Source organism: Rhineura floridana, chromosome 5 (genome assembly GCF_030035675.1).
Source record: "Rhineura floridana isolate rRhiFlo1 chromosome 5, rRhiFlo1.hap2, whole genome shotgun sequence".
Lineage (NCBI taxonomy): Eukaryota > Metazoa > Chordata > Lepidosauria > Squamata > Rhineuridae > Rhineura > Rhineura floridana.
The window spans coordinates 66,277,674-66,300,459 of NC_084484.1; the positions used below are offsets into that span (position 1 = coordinate 66,277,674).

General features: G+C 43.4%; 1 protein-coding gene across 8 annotated transcripts in view; it reads right to left on the reverse strand.

Annotated features, from left to right (window-relative positions):
• Positions 1-5,459: 5,459 nt before the first annotated feature.
• Positions 5,460-22,786, reverse strand: part of LOC133384989 (arylsulfatase H-like) — a 39,142-nt gene continuing 21,815 nt past the window's right edge. For 6 of the 8 annotated variants that reach the window (XM_061627046.1, XM_061627044.1, XM_061627045.1 and 3 more), the window contains 4 exons: positions 22,170-22,304; positions 17,224-17,386; positions 9,911-10,032; positions 5,462-7,355 (listed from right to left, as the gene is read on the reverse strand). In XM_061627046.1, coding sequence (XP_061483030.1) covers positions 6,979-7,355; positions 9,911-10,032; positions 17,224-17,386; positions 22,170-22,304 — 797 coding nt within the window. In that variant the 3' untranslated portion in view covers positions 5,462-6,978. Of the gene's footprint in view, positions 7,356-9,910; positions 10,033-17,223; positions 17,387-22,169; positions 22,305-22,786 lie in introns of all 8 variants that reach the window. The other 2 variants (XM_061627050.1, XM_061627048.1) reach the window with 2 other exon arrangements.

Here is a 22,786-nt window from a genome sequence, read left to right on the forward strand (position 1 = left end):
AGTGAAGCCAACTGGACATGTGCTAGAGTGCATAATTGTACCTACTGCATGGCAGTGAAGGCTGCAGAGAAGTTTGTTTTGCTGCTTCCATCACAGCCTTGAGTAGCCATCCAGCATTGCTTTTCCGAGTGGTGCGGTGATTATTCTCATATACCCCAGCAAATTGAATGCTTGCACTCTTGAGTCATGCTGTGACAAATTTTAAAACACTTTGAAGATAAAACCTATGCCAACTTGAATTGATACTATTGATACAGTATCAGATGGATGTCCAATGGAGTCTTACCTAGTTTTATGGGATCTGTTTCAGTTTTTGAGGCTTGAGGGCACGGACAAGATGTTTAGTCATGCACATGTTACGCCTGTGCTAAAAGCACTGCACTGGCTGCCTATTAGCTATTGAACCATTTTAAAAGTTTTGTTGCTGATGTATGAAGCCCTAAAGAACTCGGGACTTGGATACCTAGAAGAGCACCTTATACAGACCTGCTAGGACATAAAGGTCATCAGAAGAGGCCTTGTTAGGGTCATCCCACTTTATGATGTGTTGCTTGTTGATGACATAGAAACAAGCCTTCTCTGTAGTGGCACTCATTCTTTGGAATGCTCTTTCCCCCACTCCTATAGAGGAGGCATCCACAGTAGAATACTTCTGAAAAGTGTGAAAAACACGTTGGATTGCTCAGGATTTCCCCAGCTGGGTCACTGGCCCTTTTTAGATACTGTGCATATCCCTGGCATTTATTTGTTCTTTGCTGTTGATATTTTAATATTATATATATTTCAGTACTTGTTTGATTTTATATGTTTTTAACATGTTAATGTTGGATTTTATTCTGTATGCCAATTTGGGATCCTGGATGGGAAGTGGTCTACAAATGATATTAATTAAAGGTACAGGAGGTCTGTCCTTTTTCATCTTTACCTCCCACATTGTTATTGCTTGTTTTTTATCCTCAATATTCAAGGCAGTTTTAAATGGACATACATTCAGACAAATTAAGGTGCAATCCAACTTGTATTTATGCCAGGCTGAGGGAACTAGGATGTACCTACACCAGCAGAAGCCCCTCACCCCAGCTGAGGTAGACCCTGCCAGCTTTGTATAAGCATGGTCCCTCATTGGACCAAACAGGCACTGTCCTTTAGCCACTGCCTTGGGCTTCTGCAGCTACATATCCTCTTGCTAGGCCACACCTCTGAGAGCTGCAGGTGGAAACAATTCTGCCTGAAAACAGACTGACAAGCAGGTAGGCTGATAAAAACAGGTAAGTACTTGCAGGGTACAGCAGATGGTTGCTAGGCAATGCCTTGGGCTTCTGCAATTTAATAGTCTCTTTGCAGGGCTACACTTCTGAGAGCTGCAAGTGGGCCATTATGGGACAGCACTGCAGGAAAGAACATGAAAAAACAAATGAACTCCAAGCTTAGCTCCAGACATCAGTACATCTTAAGAAGTTCATGATTGAGGCTGTCTGAGGTGCTCTGACCCCAGAAAAACTGATGATTGCTTCTTGCTTGCTGGTTGGACAACAAAAGAACATATGAAGAGCCCTGCTGGATCAGGGCAAAGGCCCATCTAATTCAGCATCTTGTTCTCATAACGGCCAACCAGATGCCTGTGGAAGCTAGGGTCGCCAGGTCCATGGCCTGAGACTGATCCTGTATCTTTAGGAGAAGAGAAGGTTAGCCAAGTGCATGTGTTCTTGCAACTCTGTAATGGGAAAAACCACAAGGTGGAATTCTCCCTCCACCCTCCACAACTTTTAAAAATACAGAAGACCTCTTGGAGGCCAGGCCTGGCAACCAAGAGGTCTTCTGTATCTTTAAAAGTTGTGGAGGGGAGAGGGAGACCACCTTGTGGTTTTTCCCATTACAGAGTTGCAAGAACACCTGCACTTGGCTGACCTTCTCTTCTCCTAAAGCAGCCTTTCCCAACTAGTGGGCCGCCAGATGTTGTTCGACCTCAATTCCCATCTTTCCTGACCATTGGCAATGCTGGCTGAGGCTGATGGGTGTTGTGGTCCAATAACATCTGGTGGCCCACTAGTTGGGAAAGGCTGTCCTAAAGATACAGAATCAGTCTCAGGCCATGGACCTGGCAACCCTAGTGGAAGCCCACAAGCAGGACCTGGCTGCAGTAGCCCTCTCCCCCTACTTGTGATTCCCAGAAACTGGTGGTCAGAGGCATACTGAAAGTAGTAAATAGTCATCAGGACTAGTAGCTGTTGACAGCCTTATCCTACATGAATTTGTCCAATCCTCTTTTAAAGCCACCAAAGTTGATGGCCATAACTACATCTGTGGGCAAATTCCATAGTTTAACTGTGCACTGAAGAGGAAGTCACCACTTTGTCAGGATACTTCAAAAACAAGGAGTAGAAGTGACCACACAGAGACACACACCTCCAAGTTCTTCACTGTCAAGTGCTGCCCAGTTTTCAAAGTCAACTCTGACAAGCATTTTTCAGAGTCCCAACTCAGCTTAACAAGGCAATAGATCTTCCCAGGGCCACATAATAAGAATATGGGTTAAAGTTTTTTTTCTCTTGTGTGTAGCACGCAGTCAGACTCTGGGCTGTTGGAGAGGGCAGTGCTTTGAAAACCTTTCCAATATGAAAGCTTTAATCCAATACTTGCTTTACTGGGAGTAAAGGAATGCTGATCCCATGTACCTGGTATAAACCCCATTGAATTCATTAGGACTTACTTTTGAGTAGACATGGTTAGGATTGTGCTGTAAATTAATGGGACTTCTGAGTAAACATAACAAAGAATTGTGTTTGTGTTAAAATGAACATAATTTTGATGTAGTTCTTAAACGTTTTTACTTTGAATTCTATTGCTTTCTTACTGAATTTTCACTTTAACTACATGAAACTATGTATAAATGTAAATACATTTAGGCTGTGCGTATGATATTGTAATTTAAAGGTGTAATTTTAATTTTGCTAGTTGTTTATGTCACTATTATTGCCATTACATTCAGTGATATATGGGATTTACGAGTAACTTTAGTACAAAAAACATTACTAAGGATTCTGTATGGTCTGGTATGGGAGGAGGTCCATGGGGGTGACACCATGAGTTACTGCACATGTTTAAGCAATATTACAGCCTCAGTACTGGAGCTCCTTCGTCTTTCCTTGTGCCACTGCAGCACAGTGGCCTTCAAACACACATGCACATTTTCCCTTGCTCCCCCAAACAGTTGTACATACACTCACAATCCAACAGTCACAGAATAGTAAATCTTAACATTAAAACCTTATTGCACAAACCTATCAGCATAATTTCTAAAAAATCATTAAACAGCTCATAACCCCACAAGCATACAAAAAGCACAAATCAACAGCATTTCAAAAGGCAATACTACAAATCAGAATTCCTACAGCAAATCAGTACACAGTCCCATAAGCACAAACCCCCATCCCCAAACCATGAGATTGCCCATATAGCCCTTTGTTTTGGGGCTTCATGGAGTTCCCAGTCCAAGTTGATCCCTGCTGCTGTCTGCAGGGTGTTGGGACTCATCTCCAGGAACAGATTTGTTTCCTCATCAGCACATGGCAGACTGTAGCCATTTTCCTCCCACTCTCTGCTCTGGGAAAAGTCTTTAAGCCAGTCCACTTCATTTCCTGCCCCAAACTCCAAATCAAAGTCCTGCCACAAGTCTTTATCTAGGGGCATCTTCTTCAGGACTAGCTGGCCTGGTCCACCCAGGTTGGCAGAAAGGAATCTTCTCTGTTCTGCCTCCCCATCTCCAGTGTGAAACATGGGCCCAAACAGAGGCAGGTAACCCTCCCAGTGTCTCTTGCCCTCAAAACTTACAGGGTGCTGGGTGCCCCTCACTGCTGGAATTTGCTCAGGGGCTGCACCCATCATAGGAGCTGCATCCCACCCTATAAGACCATTATGGGGCACCCAAGGGGCAAAGTCACTTGGGGATTTTATCTCACCCATCTCTCGAGGCGCTGGGAGCTCCTCTTGGACTTGTACTCCCACCTCAGGCTTCTCCTCCTGCACTTTTTCTTGCACAGCCATTTCTCCAGGCGCTGGCAGCTCCTCTCGCACACACACCTCCAACTTTTCCTCCTGCACTTTCTCTTCCACAGCTGGCACATGCGGGGCGAAGAAATCTATTAACAGCTGTTCTTCTCCAGCCTCTAGTTCACCTTTCTCCAAGGCCTTTTCTTCCTCCTGCATTACTTCTTTAACAGCAGGCACACATGGAGTGGAGAAATCTATCAGCAGCATCTCTTCTCCAGCCTCCACTTTCTTCCAAGGCTTCTTCCTCATTTTTCAGTCTGTCGTCCTTCAAATCTTAGGGCTTTACTACCAGCTTTCTGGTGTCCCCCCCCCCCGCGGCAGGCTCCTGGACAATCAAAACGTCTTCCTCCTCTGCTACTGACTGCAATTCCTTAGAGTCCAAGCCCTCCAGCTGCTCATTGACTTTCTGGATCTCTTTAGCCACCCCTGTCTGGGTGGTCTGCAGCTGGACTCCCAGGTCACTCTCAACCACTTGTAGTGGCTGATTAGGCAGGGCTCTCACCTCCTCACATGGGTTCACCTTTTCCCCTCCAAAGGTGCTTCCCAATATCTCCCTCATTCGTTGCCAGTGCTCCTGGCGCTCGTCGCCTTTGCTCTGCTTGCTGCTGTAACATCAATTTCATCTTTCCCAGGAGGGTTGCTGTTATCCCCTCCATCTTGACTCAGGCACACCTTGCTCCCAATGCTTTTCCCAGGAAACTCAATCCCACTTCTGACACCAGTGTCGTGCACCTCCCCAATCTCTGAGCGGTGAGATTTCAGGGGTCCCTGCGTTCATCCAGGGTTTGGTTTCCTTGAGAAGAAGGTCAGCGGAGACTGTGGTGTCTTTATGAAATATGGTTTGTTTATTTACACACATTCCAACCTGAGCTTAGGATGGAGGGGTTCAAGGCATCAGCAGTCCAATATCCAGCTTTTCCTTCAGTGTTACAGGAGGCATCCTAAAGCCATGGTGCAGAGAGACAGCCTCTCTGCCTGCCTCCAGTTCCCAGCTGTTCTCCAGACAACTCTAAACACACTCAAAGCACAAACCTCTGCTAGCCACCAGGAGGGGGGGAGGCTCTCCTGAAGAATTTCAATGACAAAAGGATCTTCCTGGCCCATTCACCAGTTGCTGGGCACCTGAAACACCCATTAGCAAACTGGCCACTCTATTAGCTTAACAAAATTAACTCATCTGGCCAGCAGAGGCAGCCCCTCCCCCAAGGCACAGGGTTCCAAATCAGAGGCTGGAAGGGGACTCAGGAATTATCCATTCCAACCCCCAAACTCACAACAATATTGTTCCATAAGCTTTCATGGATCACTAACTGTGATGCATCTGATGAAGTGGACTTCGCCCCCCTCAAAAAAACCTTTTACTACAAAACATTTGTTAGTCTTTAACGTGCTAGTACTGCTCTTTTTGTTGAGGGGGGCACCCTTTGTTTTTCTGCCTCAAACACTGCAATGTCTTGTGTTAGTCCTGATCTCTATGAAAGGTGTTGCCTTGATACAACAGACTGAATGAATTGAATTACAGTTTCACTTTGAGGCCTTATTTTTTTACGAAAATAAAATACAACACAATTCCTGAACTTCCATCCCCTTTTTGTTATTTATTTCTTTTATTAGAAGGTCTTTTTTTTTCTTGCAGGGTGTGTGTGGGAATCATTCCTTTTATTCCAAAGAGACTCCTGCTTGTTGTTTTTTACTCTAGCTGGGATGGCCAGTTATGCATTCCCCTTCCCCTGAACTGCATCACAAAAAAAGGAGAAAGGAGGACAGAGATTTTCATAAAATATACATAGGGTCATTTATATGTATAGGCACAATTTATAAATAATTACTAGGGATGTGCACACACACCCCTTCACCCCAGGGCCATGGTCTACCATTAAGCCAACCTGCCCTGTGCTAAGTGGAAGACCACCTGTCCCCCATCAGATCTGGTCCCGAATTCATTTGGGGGGGCAGGGCTAATATGTAATTAGGTTTTTAAACACACTAATTGAACATATGGTCAGGAGGGGGGTAGGAGAAGGATACACTGCATCTCCCCCCCCCGGACTGAGACTGTGTGTGTCTGTTTCAATTCTTTGGGTTGCTGTTGAGCAAAGACATTGTTTCTGTGGAATGATGCTTCCTAAGTCGCTGCTCTGCAGGGAAACCACTTGCAAATGAGCACCATGCACCCTGCAGGATCAATGTCTTTGAAGCAGAACCCCTGCAGGGAAGCCACTTGCAAATGAGCACCCTGCAGGGTCAATTCCCCTGCTCAACAGCTGTTGAGTGGAGGCATTGATCTGGTACTTCAGGGGAGGTGCATCAGGCAGGAAGGAGGGTCAGGTGGCATTAGGCAGGAAAGGCAGTCAGGTTGGAAAGAAGTACCCCACTCCCAAAGGCTTCTACCTTCCCACTCCTACCTTGTCCTGCCTCTCCTTCTGGCCTGCTGCCCTGCCCTCTGACAGCTGCTGATTGCTCTAGGCCACCAACCTGACCTGCAGGTATCTGGGGCTAACTCAGCCTGACGCAGCCAATACCAAATCTGGTGCACAGCCCTAATAATTACTATAATTTAAATAGAAATACATCTTACCCTAGAGAGGAAGACACCTGGAGACCTGTGTGCCTGCTCAGTCTGCTGACCAGAATCTTGGAAACTGTTGTTCATTAATGGTGCTGGGAACTGTATCTTTGCGAAGAGTAAACTACAGTTCCCAGGACTGTGTGTGTGTGTGCAAGTGCATGTATGGGAATGTGCTTTAAATATATGGTGTGTATGCAGCTTTGGACTTGAAAGCCTTCAAACAGAAGACACCTTCAAACAGACAACAGCCCTCAGACAACCCTTCAAAACAGAGGACTATGAAAAGTAGAACACACAGCCACCCCAACTCAAGGTCTCTTGTGGTCTAAATAGGTCTAATTCATCCAACATAGAAAACTTTAAAACTGTTGTCTGTTTTCTATGTCATCCTTTTCTTTGTCACATGAACAGAATGGGAATGTCCCACAGCATGGCTGCAGCCACGGTTTCCAGATAGTGTTGTCAAGAGAGAGCTGCTGTGGGACAGGCCTGAGAGTCCTGCGATGCTCCTCCACAGCTCTGTCTATGCTCTTTAGAACTGCTTGGAACAGTGGCTCAGTATCCGGTGACAGAGGCATGGCCTCTGATGGGTCCTTCGAGAGATCAAACAGCAGAGGAGGATTGTGATGTCTTACACCTTCCCCAGAACACGGGCAAAATCTGGTTTTGTAGCAACCACTGGCTCCCTCTGGATGAAAGACTGGTGTCATGTAATGGGCCTTCCATGTATTTCCACCTGGTAGGAAAAGAATCCATATGATTAAAATGGGTGTCAACTATGCACAATATCATCAGTCTTTTCGACTGCCTGTGGCTAAGAAAGCATGCAGACTGGTTTGTATCAATATAGCTACACCCTGTGCTTAGGAACTGAGGCAGGCAGATCTTTTGGGGTGGGTTAGGTTTTATTATTATTGTTGAGATGTTTAATGTTTTTATGTATTTGTATGTTTTTATCTTGTACGTCGCCCAGAGTGGCTGGACAGCCAGCCAGATGGGCGACTAACAAATGTAATAAATAAATAAATAAAATATCAACTGCAATCCTTAAAAGACAAAAAAGCTTCCCAATTTGGTACCTTGATCATGCACTCGTTAGCATGATGGAAGTGACCAAAGGAAAGAGTGGTTCTAGGATATAGTCTGAGGGCATATGTGGTCACTACCTTGCTGAAGGTTAAGCTAGGTCTGTGTTGGGTCAGTGCCTGGCTGGGAGACTGTGTCCTGCCTGAACTCGAAGAACTCAGACATGGCTGAGTTTTTTTTTTCATTTATTGTAGTAAGAGACAATTTCAATTCAGCGCTCTTCATGACTCTACCTATGGCTTACTCAGAACTCAGCATTTCTCTAGGTCTAACTAGGCACATGTTCATGGCACTAAGACGTTGCCTCAGCAACTACTCCCCCTCCCACTTGGCTTAAGTAAGGCTGGGCAGGCACCCAGCTTGCATGTGCCAACTGTCACTTGTTGGGAGCGTGCACGCAGGCAAAGACTCCGCCTCAACTGTGTCTGTTGAATCTCCCACCACATTTGCCTCCTGGCATGAGGCAAAGGCGGAATCTCCATCATTGTCCCATCTTCCCCCTCCGAGGGAGGAGGGCTGCCTGCTGGCGATGCAGGTGCAGGGAGAGGGGAAGCGTCAGGCTGGGAAACAAGTGGCTGGTCAGGCTGACTCCACAGGGATATCTGGAGCTGCTGGGGTTGAACTCTCAAAGTCCAGAGCTGGGGTGCCTTCAGAGTCCCATTACCCTCTCAGCCCTTTACCGGCTCGAGCATCCCACTCCTAAGTCCTCCTCCGCTTCGTTCTTGTCCGTCCACCCCCTTCCAGCAGGGCTCATGACAGACTGCCTGGGAACCTCATATATGCTGCATATGGTTCCATGAAGGAAGAAATGTGGAATATACATGTAAAAAACATTGTGGCTGTTCATAGAGAAACTGCACCTTCCCCACTTTCTCCCCTTCCCCAGTTGAGATGGTCTTGACTCATGCTGAGTCCTCATTTTCTATATGATTCCCATATTTCTCTGTATTAGAAGTGCAGCACATCCTGATTCTAGGTTAATTACAAAACAGTTTTAACCTCTTAGTGACCAATGAAGGTATCACAAGGTGACTGTTTTGACATTGTGATTGTTCCTGTCAGTGCCTTTGCACAATTAAAGTCACAGCTCCGTTTCCAAGATTACATATATGTCAGGTCTGTCTCTTGTGTGTGTAGACTGATATGTCTCAGATCAGTCCAAAAACAGGTGCCCATCTAGTCCTAGATTGAGGGATCTGCTGCCAGGTTTCATGACAGTGCCTCATTGAAAAAACATGAAGGCTGCAATCCTAACCCCATTTACTTGGGAGGAAGTCCCACTGAATTCAATAGGACTTACTTTGGAGTAGACATGGTTAGGTTTCTACTATAAACTTACAATTTCAGACACTGTGATGAATGTTGCCCTTTGAGCTTGACATTTTAAATTGCAGATCAGCATGTTTACCTCCAAACTAACCTGCTCCTCAGTAGATAGTCCAGGCAGCCATAATGACTGACAGGCTGGAGACCTTTGCTGCCAAAGATCTGTTCTTAAGCTTCAGGCCTGCTCTTTGTCACTTTGTATTATCTTGATGTATGGCTTATTACTCATTTGTCCTTTTGTCATATAAAGAATACAAAGGGGAATGAGACAAGGGACAGCTAAAAATGCAGACACACCAAGGAAAGGAATCAATTTTAAATGCTGAAGCCTTCTCAAGACCAAGTATCATGCTGAAAGGAAAATTATGAATTAGTGTTGGGGGAGTATGGTAATGCACTGCCTAAAAGTGATTGCTCTTTCACCAAATTGAAAGGGAAGTTAATAGATTGTGCAATATATATGCATTTTTACATACTTTCCCTTAATATACGCATTCTGTACACATTACTTGGCTGGAGAACTGCACTGAAAAATTCACATAAGTGCAAATTTTGAATGATGACTGTGTTTTTTTCCACATACTGTTTCAGAAAAGTGCAAATTAGGTAGGTTCACCTTTAAATTAAAACTGAATTGAATTTCTCCCTGTACCTAATCCATGGTTATCCCATATTATCCTCACAATGACCCTGCAAAATGAAGGTCTCAAGCTGCTCAGTCTTCATCACTGACTTTCATTAATTTCCTTTGTCTAGCACTATTATTACATTATCTCTTCAGAAAACAGATTTTGCCAGGTGAAGCCATTGTTTTGTTAAAGGTTATTTTGAACAGAAATTGAACAGTTCTTTGTTCAAGGGGGTAGCTCTTATACTTACTGTCCTTCTGGTACCAACGTGTTGCATGTAAATGCATTCCACAGTAGTGAAACATGAATTCATGCTCTGAGTGCTCCACTGATCCCTGCAGCAAAGGCATCAAATCCCGGCCATCAATTACTCTGAAGGGACAAAGCAAATGATAGTAAGATATTCAACAAACTATCTCTGAATTAGTTCTGCATTCAGAACTTTGAAACAATGCAACATTTGTAATATGCCAAAAGTAAGTGAGTAGGTATTTGCTAGTTTGTATCTAAAGTAATATTTTTATTGTTTTAAGGTAGTAAGCCAATATGGGGCCTCTCTCTCTCTCTGTGTGTGTGTGTGTGTGTGTGTTTGTCTGTCTCTATCACAATTGTATTCTGGGATAGGATCTGTCATACTTTACTCTAAATCCAGTAAACCCTTACATATGTGAATGCTCTGGTATGTACTACCACCAGAAAGGCTTCCCTATCCATTTCTGAATTTATAAAACAGTCTTAACATAGAGTTGTCCCATTCATTGGAATGAATTGTTCTCTGCCTGTGGATTGAAGCACACATGCAGAATTCTAATCAGGAACACTTACCCGATGTTAAAGCATGATTTCATTGGAAACTAGGGTAATCACAGTTTAAATCAAGAAACACAAAAATCAATATAAAAAAAGTTTGGAGCACTTCTTTGTTTACAGAAAAGGTGAGTAAGAGGGACTTGACAGAGGAGTGTAAAATTATGCATGGTGTGAAGAAAGTGGATAAAGTTACATTTTACTCTGTCTCATATCACACCAAAACTTGTGGACATCCAGTGAAGCTGAATGTTGGGAAATTCTGGACAGACAAAAGGAACGACCTCTTCCCACAGTGCATAGTTAAACAATGGAATTTCTCACAACAGTGATGGCCATCAACTTGGATAGCTTTAAAAGAGGATTGGACAAAATCATGGAGGATAAGGTTTTCAATGGCTATTGTTATATTTATCAGGATGAGACCGAGGATAAAATAAGAACTTCTTTATTTAATAATTCTTAAAGAGTAAAACATCTGAGCTTGTTCTGTGCTAGGCCTCACCCAGGACACACAACACTAACTCCAGTAACCAAATCAGTCTAGCTCCCCCTAGGGTATGTAATACCTTCCATAGAAAGTTAACTCTTTCTTTGCTGTGCATCTAACCTAAAGACACATTTCACTACATTTCTTTTCTTTGAGTTCTAACTTTTGTGTGTTTTTTTCCAGCAAATATTGTGTAGAATAACATTTAGTCTCTATAATGTTCTGGTTTTTGAATTACTCTTCCTCTGGATGTCACTGTCTTCGGACTCTCAAGAGATAGGCTATCTTTGGCAGGTGATGCTGGCTCACAAGAATTTGTCGGTTCTTTGTTCTCAGTCTTGAGATTATTCTGGCAATAAATGCTGCTCTTCTGGTATTTCTGCCTCTGAATTCTCATTTTGTGAAATTGATTGTGGTTTGGGAACCAACTGTAGATGTCTCCTGTTCCTTCGGAATGGTCCATTGTTGGTAGGGACAACATAAGATCTTGGAGTTTGACTTCGGCTCTGGACTGTTGCTGGTTCAGACCATCCTTTCTGGTCATCCAGTTTCAGTCTTACTTGTGAACCAGGTTGTAATTTTGGAAGTGTCTTTACTCCATAATGTCTGTCATAGTAATATTTGTAGTTTCTTTTAGCCATGTTGTCTGTGACACAGACTTCTCCCAAATCAGGCCACTTAGGATACAAATTTGTTTCTGAGGTTGGAATTGGTGCTCTTAATTGTCTTCCCATTATCAGTTGTGCAGGACTGCACTTTGTTGCATTGATAGGTGTTGCTCTGTAGCTCAGCAGTGATAGGAAGGGATCTTCCCGACATAAGATTGGCTTTGCTGTTTGTACTGCTGTCTCTGCTTCCCCATTGGCTTGTGGGTAATGGGGACTGGCTGTAATGTGACAAAAGTCATATTTCTTTGCAAACAAAGTAAACTCTTCCCCTGCAAATTGTGGTCCATTATCTGTTACCAGTTCATTTGGGCATCCCCATCTGGCAAAGATATTCTTCAGACAACTGATAACAGTAGAGCTTTTGAATCAGGCATGTATGCAATCTCTATGTATCAGGCAAAATAGTCTATTCTGACTAAGTACTTTTGTCCTTGTAACTCACAGATGTCTGTTCCCACTCTCTTCCATGGTCTATCTGGCAATGGAGTGGTAATGAGCGGTTCCTTCCATTATGAAGGTTTATTTGTCTGGCAAAACTCACAGTTTGTTATTATTGCCTTGAGGTCTTGCCCTATTTGTGGCCACAAAACAGCCATTCTTGCACATTCTCTGCACTTAGTGATTCCTTGATGACCTTCATGGAGTTTCACCAACATTTTCTGTCACATTGTAGCAAGAATGACAGTTCTATCACCAAATAGGACTGTTTGTTCCAATTCTGCAAGGCTTCACTTTTCTACAAAGAAAGGTTTAAGGTTAGTTGTCACTTCAGACATGTACAATAGCCAACTAGTTCTGACAAATTTCAGCACCATTGAAAGATCTGGGTTAGTGCTGGTACCTGCTTGAATGCACTGAAGTAGTGTGGTAGATATTGGTTTAGAAGCTTGTAGAATATTTACATAGGCTTTGATTTCCTCAACTAACTGGGTTGTTTCAGTGTCTGGAGTTTCCAGTGGATTTCTTGACAGTGTGTCTGCTACAAGAGTCTTGCCTTGTCTATATTCTGCTTGAGGATTGTACCTCATCATGCATAAAAGTAGTTGCTGACATTGTATTGGTACTTGTGATGCGTCCTTCCCTGGCTCTCCCTGTCAGGTTCCTACCTGCTCGAGGTTACTGCCTGTCTCTAGGCACCACCAGGGACTCCACCAGTCCGGACCGCACTCTCTTATGGTTTACCTATCCGCTCTAGCACAGATCTCAACAGATCCCCCTGCTAGGCAACCACCAGTAACGTCCCAATACTAGTATTCCCAGAGACTCTGAATACTGGTATTGTTATTCTCTTCACCGCTGCCACCATTTGTTACAGTTCCCCTTCAGCCTTGGTCATTACCTTACCCTCCCTTCTGGTCTGTGAAACCCCAGCCAAGGATCAGACCTTTGGTAAACCAAATTAAGTATTTATTAAAGATAACAAAGCTAACAAGATTAACAAGATTTCTTCTTAAGGCACATAAGCATATGGTTTTACTCAATACTAATCCGAACTCCACCTCCCTCCTGGTAAACAACTCTCTAAACCCCACCAAGCAATCCACTCTTTCTCTTCTCCCCCCTATTCCACTCTCACTCTTCCTTTTATACATTCAGCCATTTTAAACACTCAGCCAATCACCTCGCATTCTACTGCCCATTCACTCCCCCTCTTTCACTCCACTTACCATGTATCTTCTAAAACAACAACACTTACCATATATACATTAATATAGGAACATCACAGTACTCAATCCAGGTCTTTGCAATTTATCAGCGGTACCAAGGGTTTATGGTCTGTACAGAATGTAAATGATTCTAGCCCATAGAGATATTCTGAGAATTTTTCATAAGCCCAAACAGTAGCTAGACATTCCTTTTCTATCTCAGCATATCGGGTCTCAGCTTCTGCTAGTGTTCTTGAGCAATAGGCCACTGGTTTCAATTCTCCATTATGATTTTGGAGTAGTACTCCTCCCAGGCCCTAACGGCTGGCATCAGCACTCACTATGGTCTGCTGATTAACTTCATAGTAAGCAAGTACTGGAACCTCTGTTAAAAGTTTTTTCACTGTTGAGAAGGCCTTTTCTTGGCTTGGACCCCAGCACCATATGCTGTTCTGCTTTCAAAAGTATATTTAATGGGTGTAGTCTCTCTGCCAAATTTGTCAGGAAACATCCTACATAATGTACCATGCCCCCAAATCTTTTCAGTCCTGTGATGGACTCCAGAGGTTTGATTGCAGAAATGGCTTATATTTTCTTAGGATCTGGACTCACACCATGCTTTTATGCAGTGTCCAAGATATGCAAGGTCTTTCTGGCATAAGATGCATTTGCTGTTGTTGAGTCTTAACCCTGCTGCTTTTACTGTTGCTAAGACTTTGGCCAATCTTTCATCATGTTCTGCCATTGTGGCACCATAAACCAATCCATCGTCCATGAACACTGAAATGCCTTCCAAGTGTTGTAACAGCTCCGACATTTCTCTCTGAAACAGCTCAGATGCACTTGAAATTCCAAATGGCAATCCCTTGAAGAAGTATCTCCCAAACAGAGTGATGAATGTAGTCAATTTAGCAGTGTCGGCAGCTAGGCGGAACTGCCAGAATGCACTTGCAGCATCAAGCAATGAAAATATACAGCCCCCCCTAACTGTGGCAGGATATCATCCATAGTAGGAAGAATGGACTTTTTCTGCTTGACACCTTTATTTAGTAGTTTTAGATCCACACATATGCGTACTGTTCCATCCTTTTTTGTACTGGAACCATTGGCGTGCACCAATCAGTAGGTTTTCTGATAGATTCAGCGAACCATTCTATCCAGTTCTGCCTTTATTTTGGGTAGCAGTGGAACTGATATTGTTCTGGCAGTTTGAATAGCATAAGGTACAGCCAGAGCTCAGAAAAGTTACTTTTTTGAACTACAATTCCCATCAGCCCCAGCCAGCATAGCCACTGGATTGAGCTGATGGAGATGTAGTTCAAAAAAGTAACTTTTCCAAGCTCTGGGTACAGCCCCTTCTTTGAGCCTTATCTGTACTGGTGGTGTCTTCAAAGTTCCACCTTTGACAGGAATGTCTGTGGAAACGTTGCACCACAGTTTCACTCATCATTCTAGTGCAGCACAGAGCAGCAAAATGACCTATCTTCTTACATTTGTGGCATTCTGCAGCCTTTGCAGGACAGACTGCTCTTTGTGTATGCCCTTTCCCACATCTTCTGCATCTACGGGATTTTATTTGAGTGTTAGATGTTTGGCTGTATTTCTGTTTCTGGTATTTTGGAGTCTGGGGTTTCCATTTCTGCAGGGGTTTCTTGGCTATTTCTTGCAGCCCTTTTAAAGCACCCTGGTCTTGGACCTGATTTTTTATAAGCTCTGAGTTTCTTATCTCCACAGCTTTCTCCAAAGTGAGATTGGATTCCATCTGCAACTTCTGGGACAGGTCTTTATCCAAAATACCCACTACCAATTGGTCTCTGAGCATTTCACTCCTGGTGTCTCCAAAAACACATTCATCAGCTTTCTCATGTAGCCATCTTATATAGGCCTCTGCAGATTCCCCTGGTTTCTGATGTCTCTGGTGAAAGCATACCCTCTCATGAATTACATTTTTCTTTGGCACAAAATATTCATCAAATTTCCCCAGGACTAGGAGACAGTCATCTGGTCCTCTGCAGCAGCAAACTCAAATGATTTAAATATCTGCTCTGCTTGCTGGCCCATGGCATAAATCAAGGAGCATACTTGAATTTGTTCCTTCTCTTCATTCAGTTTTGTAGCAATGCAGTAACTGGAAAACCTCTGCTTCCAATCTGGCCATGCTGCAGGCCTGGTGAAATCAAAGGCCTCTGGTGGGGAAAAATTTGCCATTTTTTTCCCAGTGTCCCAGGAGCCCTGCTACTCTGGAGACACTATGAGGATTTCTTAACTTCTGACACCATGTTATATTGATCATGATCAGACCGAAGATAAAATAAGAGCTTCTTTATTTAACAATTCTTAAACAGTAAAACATCTGAGCTTGTTCTGTGCTAGGCCTCACCCAGGACACACAACAATGACTACCTCCAGTAACCAAATCAGTCTAGCTCCCCCTAGGGTGTGTAATACCCTCTAGAGAAAGAGAACTCTTTCTTTGCTGTGCATCTAACCTAAAGACACATTTCACTACAGCTATTAACCACAATGTCTATGTTCCTCTTCTGCTGTTTAAGTAATATGCCACTGAATGCCAGTTGCTGGGAATCGCAAGTGGGAAAGTGCTGTTGTGCTCAGCTTCTGCTTGTTGGCTTCCCATGGGCAACTGGCAGGCCACTGTGAGAACAGAGTGTTGGACTAGATGGGCTTTTGGCCTAATCCAGCAGAGTTCTTTTTATGTTCTTATTACCACATTAAACCATCCCTAGTGTAAAATGCTGTCTTGTTCTATGCATGTTTACTCAGAAGCAAGTCCCCAATGGGCAATGGAAATTATTCACAAGCATGCAGGGAGGGGGGGTATTATTTCCAGTATGTTTGAGATTAAAATATTTCATCTAAGTGTGTGGAAGCTATACATTTCTTATTTTTCTGTTCCAAAACTTATACGATGCATGAATTCAAAACACTGGTAGGTAAGGGCAGCTCCACACATTACGATTATTGCACTGGACTTACCAGCAGTATACCATGTAATATGTGCATATCATACATCTGTATACAATCTAGGAACTGTGGCCCAGTCGGGTTTCCAAGATGCATGTATGATGCCCATACACAGAAATTTCCTGCAATTAACCTTTGTTTTTCTCAAAAATCAAATACGTGGCAATTTGGTAATTATGGTAATGTCCCAGTTTGATGGTTTCAGCTGGAAGAATATCAAAGGATTCTAGGGCAACTTAACCAACGTGTTCAAAGGCGTACTGGTATTATTGTTTCACACTTTCAGCATATTAATGCTTATTTTTATTCTTTTCCCTATATTTGTCTTCTATTTGCTCATGCCTCACTAAAGCAGTTTCCTTCTTCGAACATTTTGGTTTCATTCTACCTGTGGACCACTTTATGTTACCTTTTCTATGAAAGCAAGCCTACCAAGAAGGTAGAAAACATGCATAACTATATTTTAAGAAGCTATGCTAACATCTCTTTTCTGCTGTTATACATGTGCATATTTTATTTATTTATTTATTTATTGTATTTGTATACCGCCCCATAGCCGAAGCTCTCTGGGTGGTTTACATTAACTAAAAACATTAAAAACAAATATACAAATTTAAAACACATCTTTTAAAAACAATTTAAAACACAATTTAAAAAAATTAAAACAATTTAAAAAACACATGCTAAAATGCCTGGGAGAAGAGGACTGCCCACCTTCTGCATTCATACATTTAGTCTCATATTTATATTTAAGGGAAAGTTACATGCCAGCATATGAAGTGTCTCAGATTTGAAACAGCATCAGAATGCAGATTTTGAAGTGCTCTGGATTCCAAATGCTACTTAGCTTATCAGGAGAGGTTAGCCACCTGTATACAATTAAATCATAAGCAGGGCCATGTCTCAGTTTTCAGCCATTTTTGAGACACTGGTAAATATAAGAAAGAGTCTAGCTCAACAGCACCCATACCTCTCCTGTGGAACTGTCCCGCCAGCCAGGTGAACCATTGTGGGGTAAATGTCCATTAGACTGGTTGGTTCAGGAATAACCTTGCCCTCGGGTAGCATTCCTGTCCATCTAAATAATCCAGGGACACGGATCCCTCCTTCCCAGCCTGCCATGGCTTTTCCTCCTAGAGTTTCATACAACAACACCAGTTTCAAAACAGTAAGGATTCTCAACTGAAAAAAATGTTATATCCAAGTTCATTCAGCTTACCATATAATTGTATTAATATTAATTTTACTTGAGAGATGTAGATTCCTTTTTATTTAAACCTATTTTCTTGGAAAATCCTATCAGTATAAATTTTGCACAGCACAGTCTCCCCCCCCCACGTTTAAAATTTAACCCCTTGTCATGTGGTTATTATTAGGGCTGTGCACCAAGTCCCAAATTGGACTGATTCAGGGAAATCTAGGTATTGGTTGACTTGGGTTAAGGTAGCCCTGGATTGCCATGGGTTGGGTGATCCAGAATAATCTGGGGTTGTTGGGGAATGGGGCATCAGGCAGATAAAAGAGGCAAGGGTCAGGCTTGAAGAAAGAGAAGTTGTGAGAAGCGAGGCACCTACCCAACCAGCTGGCAGCTGCATCTTTCCAGGAGAAGGTGGGGAGGAGGCATGGATGCTTTTGGGTGTGGGCTTCCCCACCCAATCTTTCCTTCCTGCCCAGCCTTTCCTTCTTCCCACCTGATGTCCCGCTCCCTAAGGTAGCACAGTGCAGGATGGAATCTTCTACTTACCAGCTGCTAAGCAAAGGATTTGATCCTGTATGGTACACATTACCACTTCTTCATGACAGCTTCCTTGATGAAGGAGTAGCACAATGCAAGATTGAGTCCTCCTGCTTTTCGTTGGGGGGAGAGGAAGGAGATGCAGGGTTCCCCCCCAAAATGTATATTAAACATTAGTCCTACCCCCAAATTGATCTAGGGTTAAATAATGGAGCAGGGTGGGTGGTGCCTGGTTGCCAAAGGGCGGATCAGCCTGATCAGCAGGGCTGGCAACAAAGGGCGGCCAGGTCAGGCCCTGGCCGAGGGCCCCTGAGAGGCCTCTAAATAGGGTAGGAGAGTAGTGCTTTCCTTCCGCGATCTGTGGCCGGATCGCTGCCACAATCACAGGAAAGGAGCTTCTGAGCCACCCACCTGGTCCCTCGCTCCACCTACCTAGTTCTCCTGTCTTTTGTGGCTGCACGCACAGGGCTGCCATTAACCAAGATGGTGGCTGAGGTTTCCCTAAGGTGCTGATGCCCCTGCCGCTATCTTGGTTGATGACAGGGATGCACATGCATAGGATGCATGTGTGCCATCAACCAAGATCGCGGCGAAGGCTTTAGCCCCTTAGGGAAACCTTGGCCACCATCTTGGTTAATGGCAGCTCTGCACACGCAGCGTGAGCAGCCTCAAAAGACAGGCAAGAGGTAAGTGGAGCAAGGGAATGGGTGAATAGCTCAGAAGTTCCCTCCCTGCAATCTGTTGCAGTGATCCTGCCATGGATCGTGGAAGAGGAGTGCAAGGTAGGTAGGTAGTGGGGTGTGTGTGCGTGTGCCGGGGCCAGGGGCAGGCTGGTGCTCAAGGGCCCTGGCATGCCTGGCGTCAGCCCTGCTGATCAAGAAGGGGGTGTGGATTGGAGCTGCAGGGCAGATCGGGGAGGGGTCTGTGTACAGCCCTAGTTATGTTGTTCACATGGAAAGTAGAATAAACTATGCTTCACTTTTAGGCAGTTTATGTAATACAATTATACCCCACCCTTCAAGGAAAAAATAACACAAATTAATCAAAGAAAAAGACAAAGCCACCAAACACAACCACCAAGATGTACAGCAGGATAAAAACCATTCTGCCACAAATAAATAAATATTTGAATAAATAAATATTTCTGGGAGGAAGGATGGGATATAAATTTAATAAATAAAAAATAAATAATCTGGAAAAACAAAAAGGCTTTTGCCTAGCGCTCGAAGTATGTTACAGATTTGTTGAAGATGGTGATCTTTAATATAACCCAGACACAAGCCAGGTAAAGCCTTAAGTACCAGCTTTTTTTTTTTTTAACTTATGAATAGAAATGGACCAGGAACCAGTGCTGTTTGAGCATTATTATTTATTGAATTTATATCCTGCTCTTCCTCCTGAAGGAACCCAGAATGGCAAACACATCAATAGTAAAACCATTTTTAAAAAAGCATTCTAACATGTAAAACGTTGTAAAACAGTTATAGTTAAAAACATTCTGTCAACCAGTGATCTCTGGGATGCTAGGAACTGTGTTTTTCAGTCATCAAATGCCTGAATAAGCAGAAATGTTTTCAAATTCCTCCTGAAAATCAATAATAATGGAAACAGATGCATCTCAACAGACAGGACATTCCACAAACAGGGAACTGCCACTGAAAAGACCGTATCACTGGTCAATGCCAACTGAGCAGTCCCCAGAGGTAGTACCATCAACAAGGCTGCATCTACCAATCGTAGGGTCTGAGGTTGATACTGAGGAAGGTGCTGTTTTAGGTACTCAGGTCCCAAGCTATTTAGGGCTTTATATGCTAGCAGCAGCACCTTGAATTGGGCCTGGTAGCTCACTGGTAGCCAGTGCAGCAATTGCAGGACCAGTGATTCATGGTCCCATTGGGCTGCCCCACTTACCAGCCTAGCAGCTGCATTCTGCACTAGCCGCAACCCCCAGACCATCTTCAAGGGCAGGCCCACATGCAGTGTAATCCAGTAATCCAGACAGTTTAAACACCACTGAGGTATGTTTCCATGGGCCAGTCCCAGAGCTGAATCTAGCATAGTCACTGCATGAGCAGAACGACTTTCACATACACAGTGGACCTCCTCCTTCCTCTTTTCCTCCCATGTGTCCCCACAAGTCTCCTCCAAGGAGTTGGGTAAACCCACAGGACAGATTTACGGGAATAAAACCCAGTTAGTAACGTTACAGCTTTGTTTGGAACCAACTGCACTTTGGCCAGATAGGGAGCAACTTTCAACAGCAAATGAGGGCTTGTCCAAACGGAGCGGGATAATCCACGGTTTCCATATTTGGTTTGTCATCTGATAGTCCCTCACTTTGCCTTTTAGTTCGCTGTTTCCCAATTAAAAAAACACACTTTTTTGCACCCGCACACGCAGCGGTAAGACCCCTACATTCTTTTCGCTGTTTCCAAGCTCCGCCTCTAAAACCTCCCCCTATCAACCAATTGGCCAGCAAAAAAATTACGTATGCTCCTCTCCCCCTTTGGAATGAAGCACAATATAGCTGTAAAGGAGTTCTCACCTCGGAAGCAAAGGCTGCTGGTCGGTTTCACGCCTGCCTTGTTTGTATTTGCGATATTACACTTAAACGAATGTATGCTTTTCTGCCTTTATTGATATTTAAGGAGATAGACACGCTGGCAATTGCACTTATTTCTCCAAAAAAGCAAGAAACTGTCACCCCCCCCTCCTTCTTCCTTCCCTTCCCACGGGAATGAAATTGACAAAGCTTTCCGGAGCAGGCTTGAAACCGACCAGAAGCCCTTTTCTTGTTTGTATTTGCGATATTACACTTAAACAAATGTATGCTTTTCTGATTTGAAGCAAAACCCCCAGCAAGTACAATGAAATTGACAAAGCTTTCCAGAGGCAGGCTGAAACCGACCATCCCCCCTTTCTCGCTTGCTGTGCATTGCAGATCTCACCCAGAGCGGCCACCCAGTTTGCAGGCTGGCAAAAAATAAAATGCATCTGTGCAGTAGTTGCAGACCCCTCCCCAACATCCCACCATTGCGATGATTGGTTCAATTTTCCCGGGCTTATTCTTGCACATGCGCAAAAGTGCAGATACGTGATTGGCTGGAATGAGGAGAAGGGGCAAGGGGAAACAAGTCCACAGTATTGCATCCTAACTCCTGAAGGCATAGTGGATGATTCCCAATTTTAAACAGCAAATCACATTTTTGCCGGTATTGCAAAGAGCGGATTTAACCCGTGAAAATGCATAACAGCGTGAGATGTCATTTGGACGACCAAAAAATAATGAATACACATAGCGGGCGTGTCACACATTTTGCAGTCGTCTGGATGAGCCCTGAGCAGAGCTTGGAAAAGTTACTTTTTTGAACTACAACTCCCATCAGCCCAATCCAGCGGCCATGCTGGCTGGGGCTGATGGGAGTTGTAGTTCAAAAAAGTAACTTTTCGAAGCTCTGGCCCTGAGTGTCTGGGCCCTTCATTAGGAGCACATTCTTCACTGGGGCCCTACACTGGCTTTTTCTACAAAATAAAGGTTAAGCTTGCTTGTTTAAAGACATGACTAACACCACATGCAGTTTGGCCCTGAATCAGATGTAAAGGAGAAATAGGGTGTCATCAGCATACTGATGAAATGACCACACCCAATTGCTTCATATAGCCATTCAAAAGAATAGGGACAAGATGGAACTCTGTGGGACTTCATAGCATAAGGTCATGTAACTGAATAGTAATCCTCTGGCACTGCCTTCTGGAAACAGCCCTTCAGGTAGAAATGGAATCATTGAATCACAGTGCCCCTAATTATCCAGAAGGTTAGCACCCAGAAAGCTGTTGAGGGATCTAGGAGAATAAAAAGGGCCCCATTTAGCATGCTGTTAGGTTGTCTCTGCCCCCAGAGTATGATTTTCAAAAATTTTCTTTTTATATAGCCACTTCAGATTTTCTCTCTTTTTAAACCTTTTTCATACTAGTCATCCTGAATCCTTTTTGCCATTCTCTCAGGTAAACTATACATGTGTCAGTGTTCTGTGAATTGCTGACACCTCCTTTTAGTAAGCCTGCTTGTTTTAATGTTTCAGATAAGGTCACACACTTCCTACAGTAACATTTGATAGGCTGTCAAATGCAATAAACTACTGAAAATCTTTTAGAACAGTGGATGAACTCAGAATTTGTACCTTTGTATATGCCATTCCAGCCACCTCGCTGAGCATTTCCTTCCTGAGCTTCTAAGTGTCCACCATGGTCAGAGGTAAAATATGTCAACGTGCTGTTTTTCAAATGTTCCTTGTCAAGAGTATCCAAAATTCTTCCTATAAATCAATAGTGACATTTTCTGGTTGTAGCCGAGTAGTTTTATGCATGTGAGTAATATTGTTGCACTACTGCACTCAGCCAGCTGCTTCATGTTTAAGGCCACATACTTCAAATTTAAAGCAAAATCATATTTAAAAAATGTTTACAGGTTTTCAATGAAATTCCAAGAAATGTACAGGTATGGCATTAACTGAGCCCATGAAAGACACCCACTGCAATGGATAGCATATTTTACCTTACTGGAAATTATTAATGCTGCTTTTTATTTCATGCTTACATAGGCCCAGTGAGCAGAATATGAATGCTATTTCTTACTTTTTCAACTGCAAGTCATTAGCTTTCAAAAGTATTTGTTACTTCTTTCTGTTTGACCAATAGTCATATATGTAATTCAGTCAACTTCAAAAGTTTTTCACACATTATTTGCATAGTACGTTTACAAAGTCATGTGGTGAATAACCCCCACACGTCCCAGCCC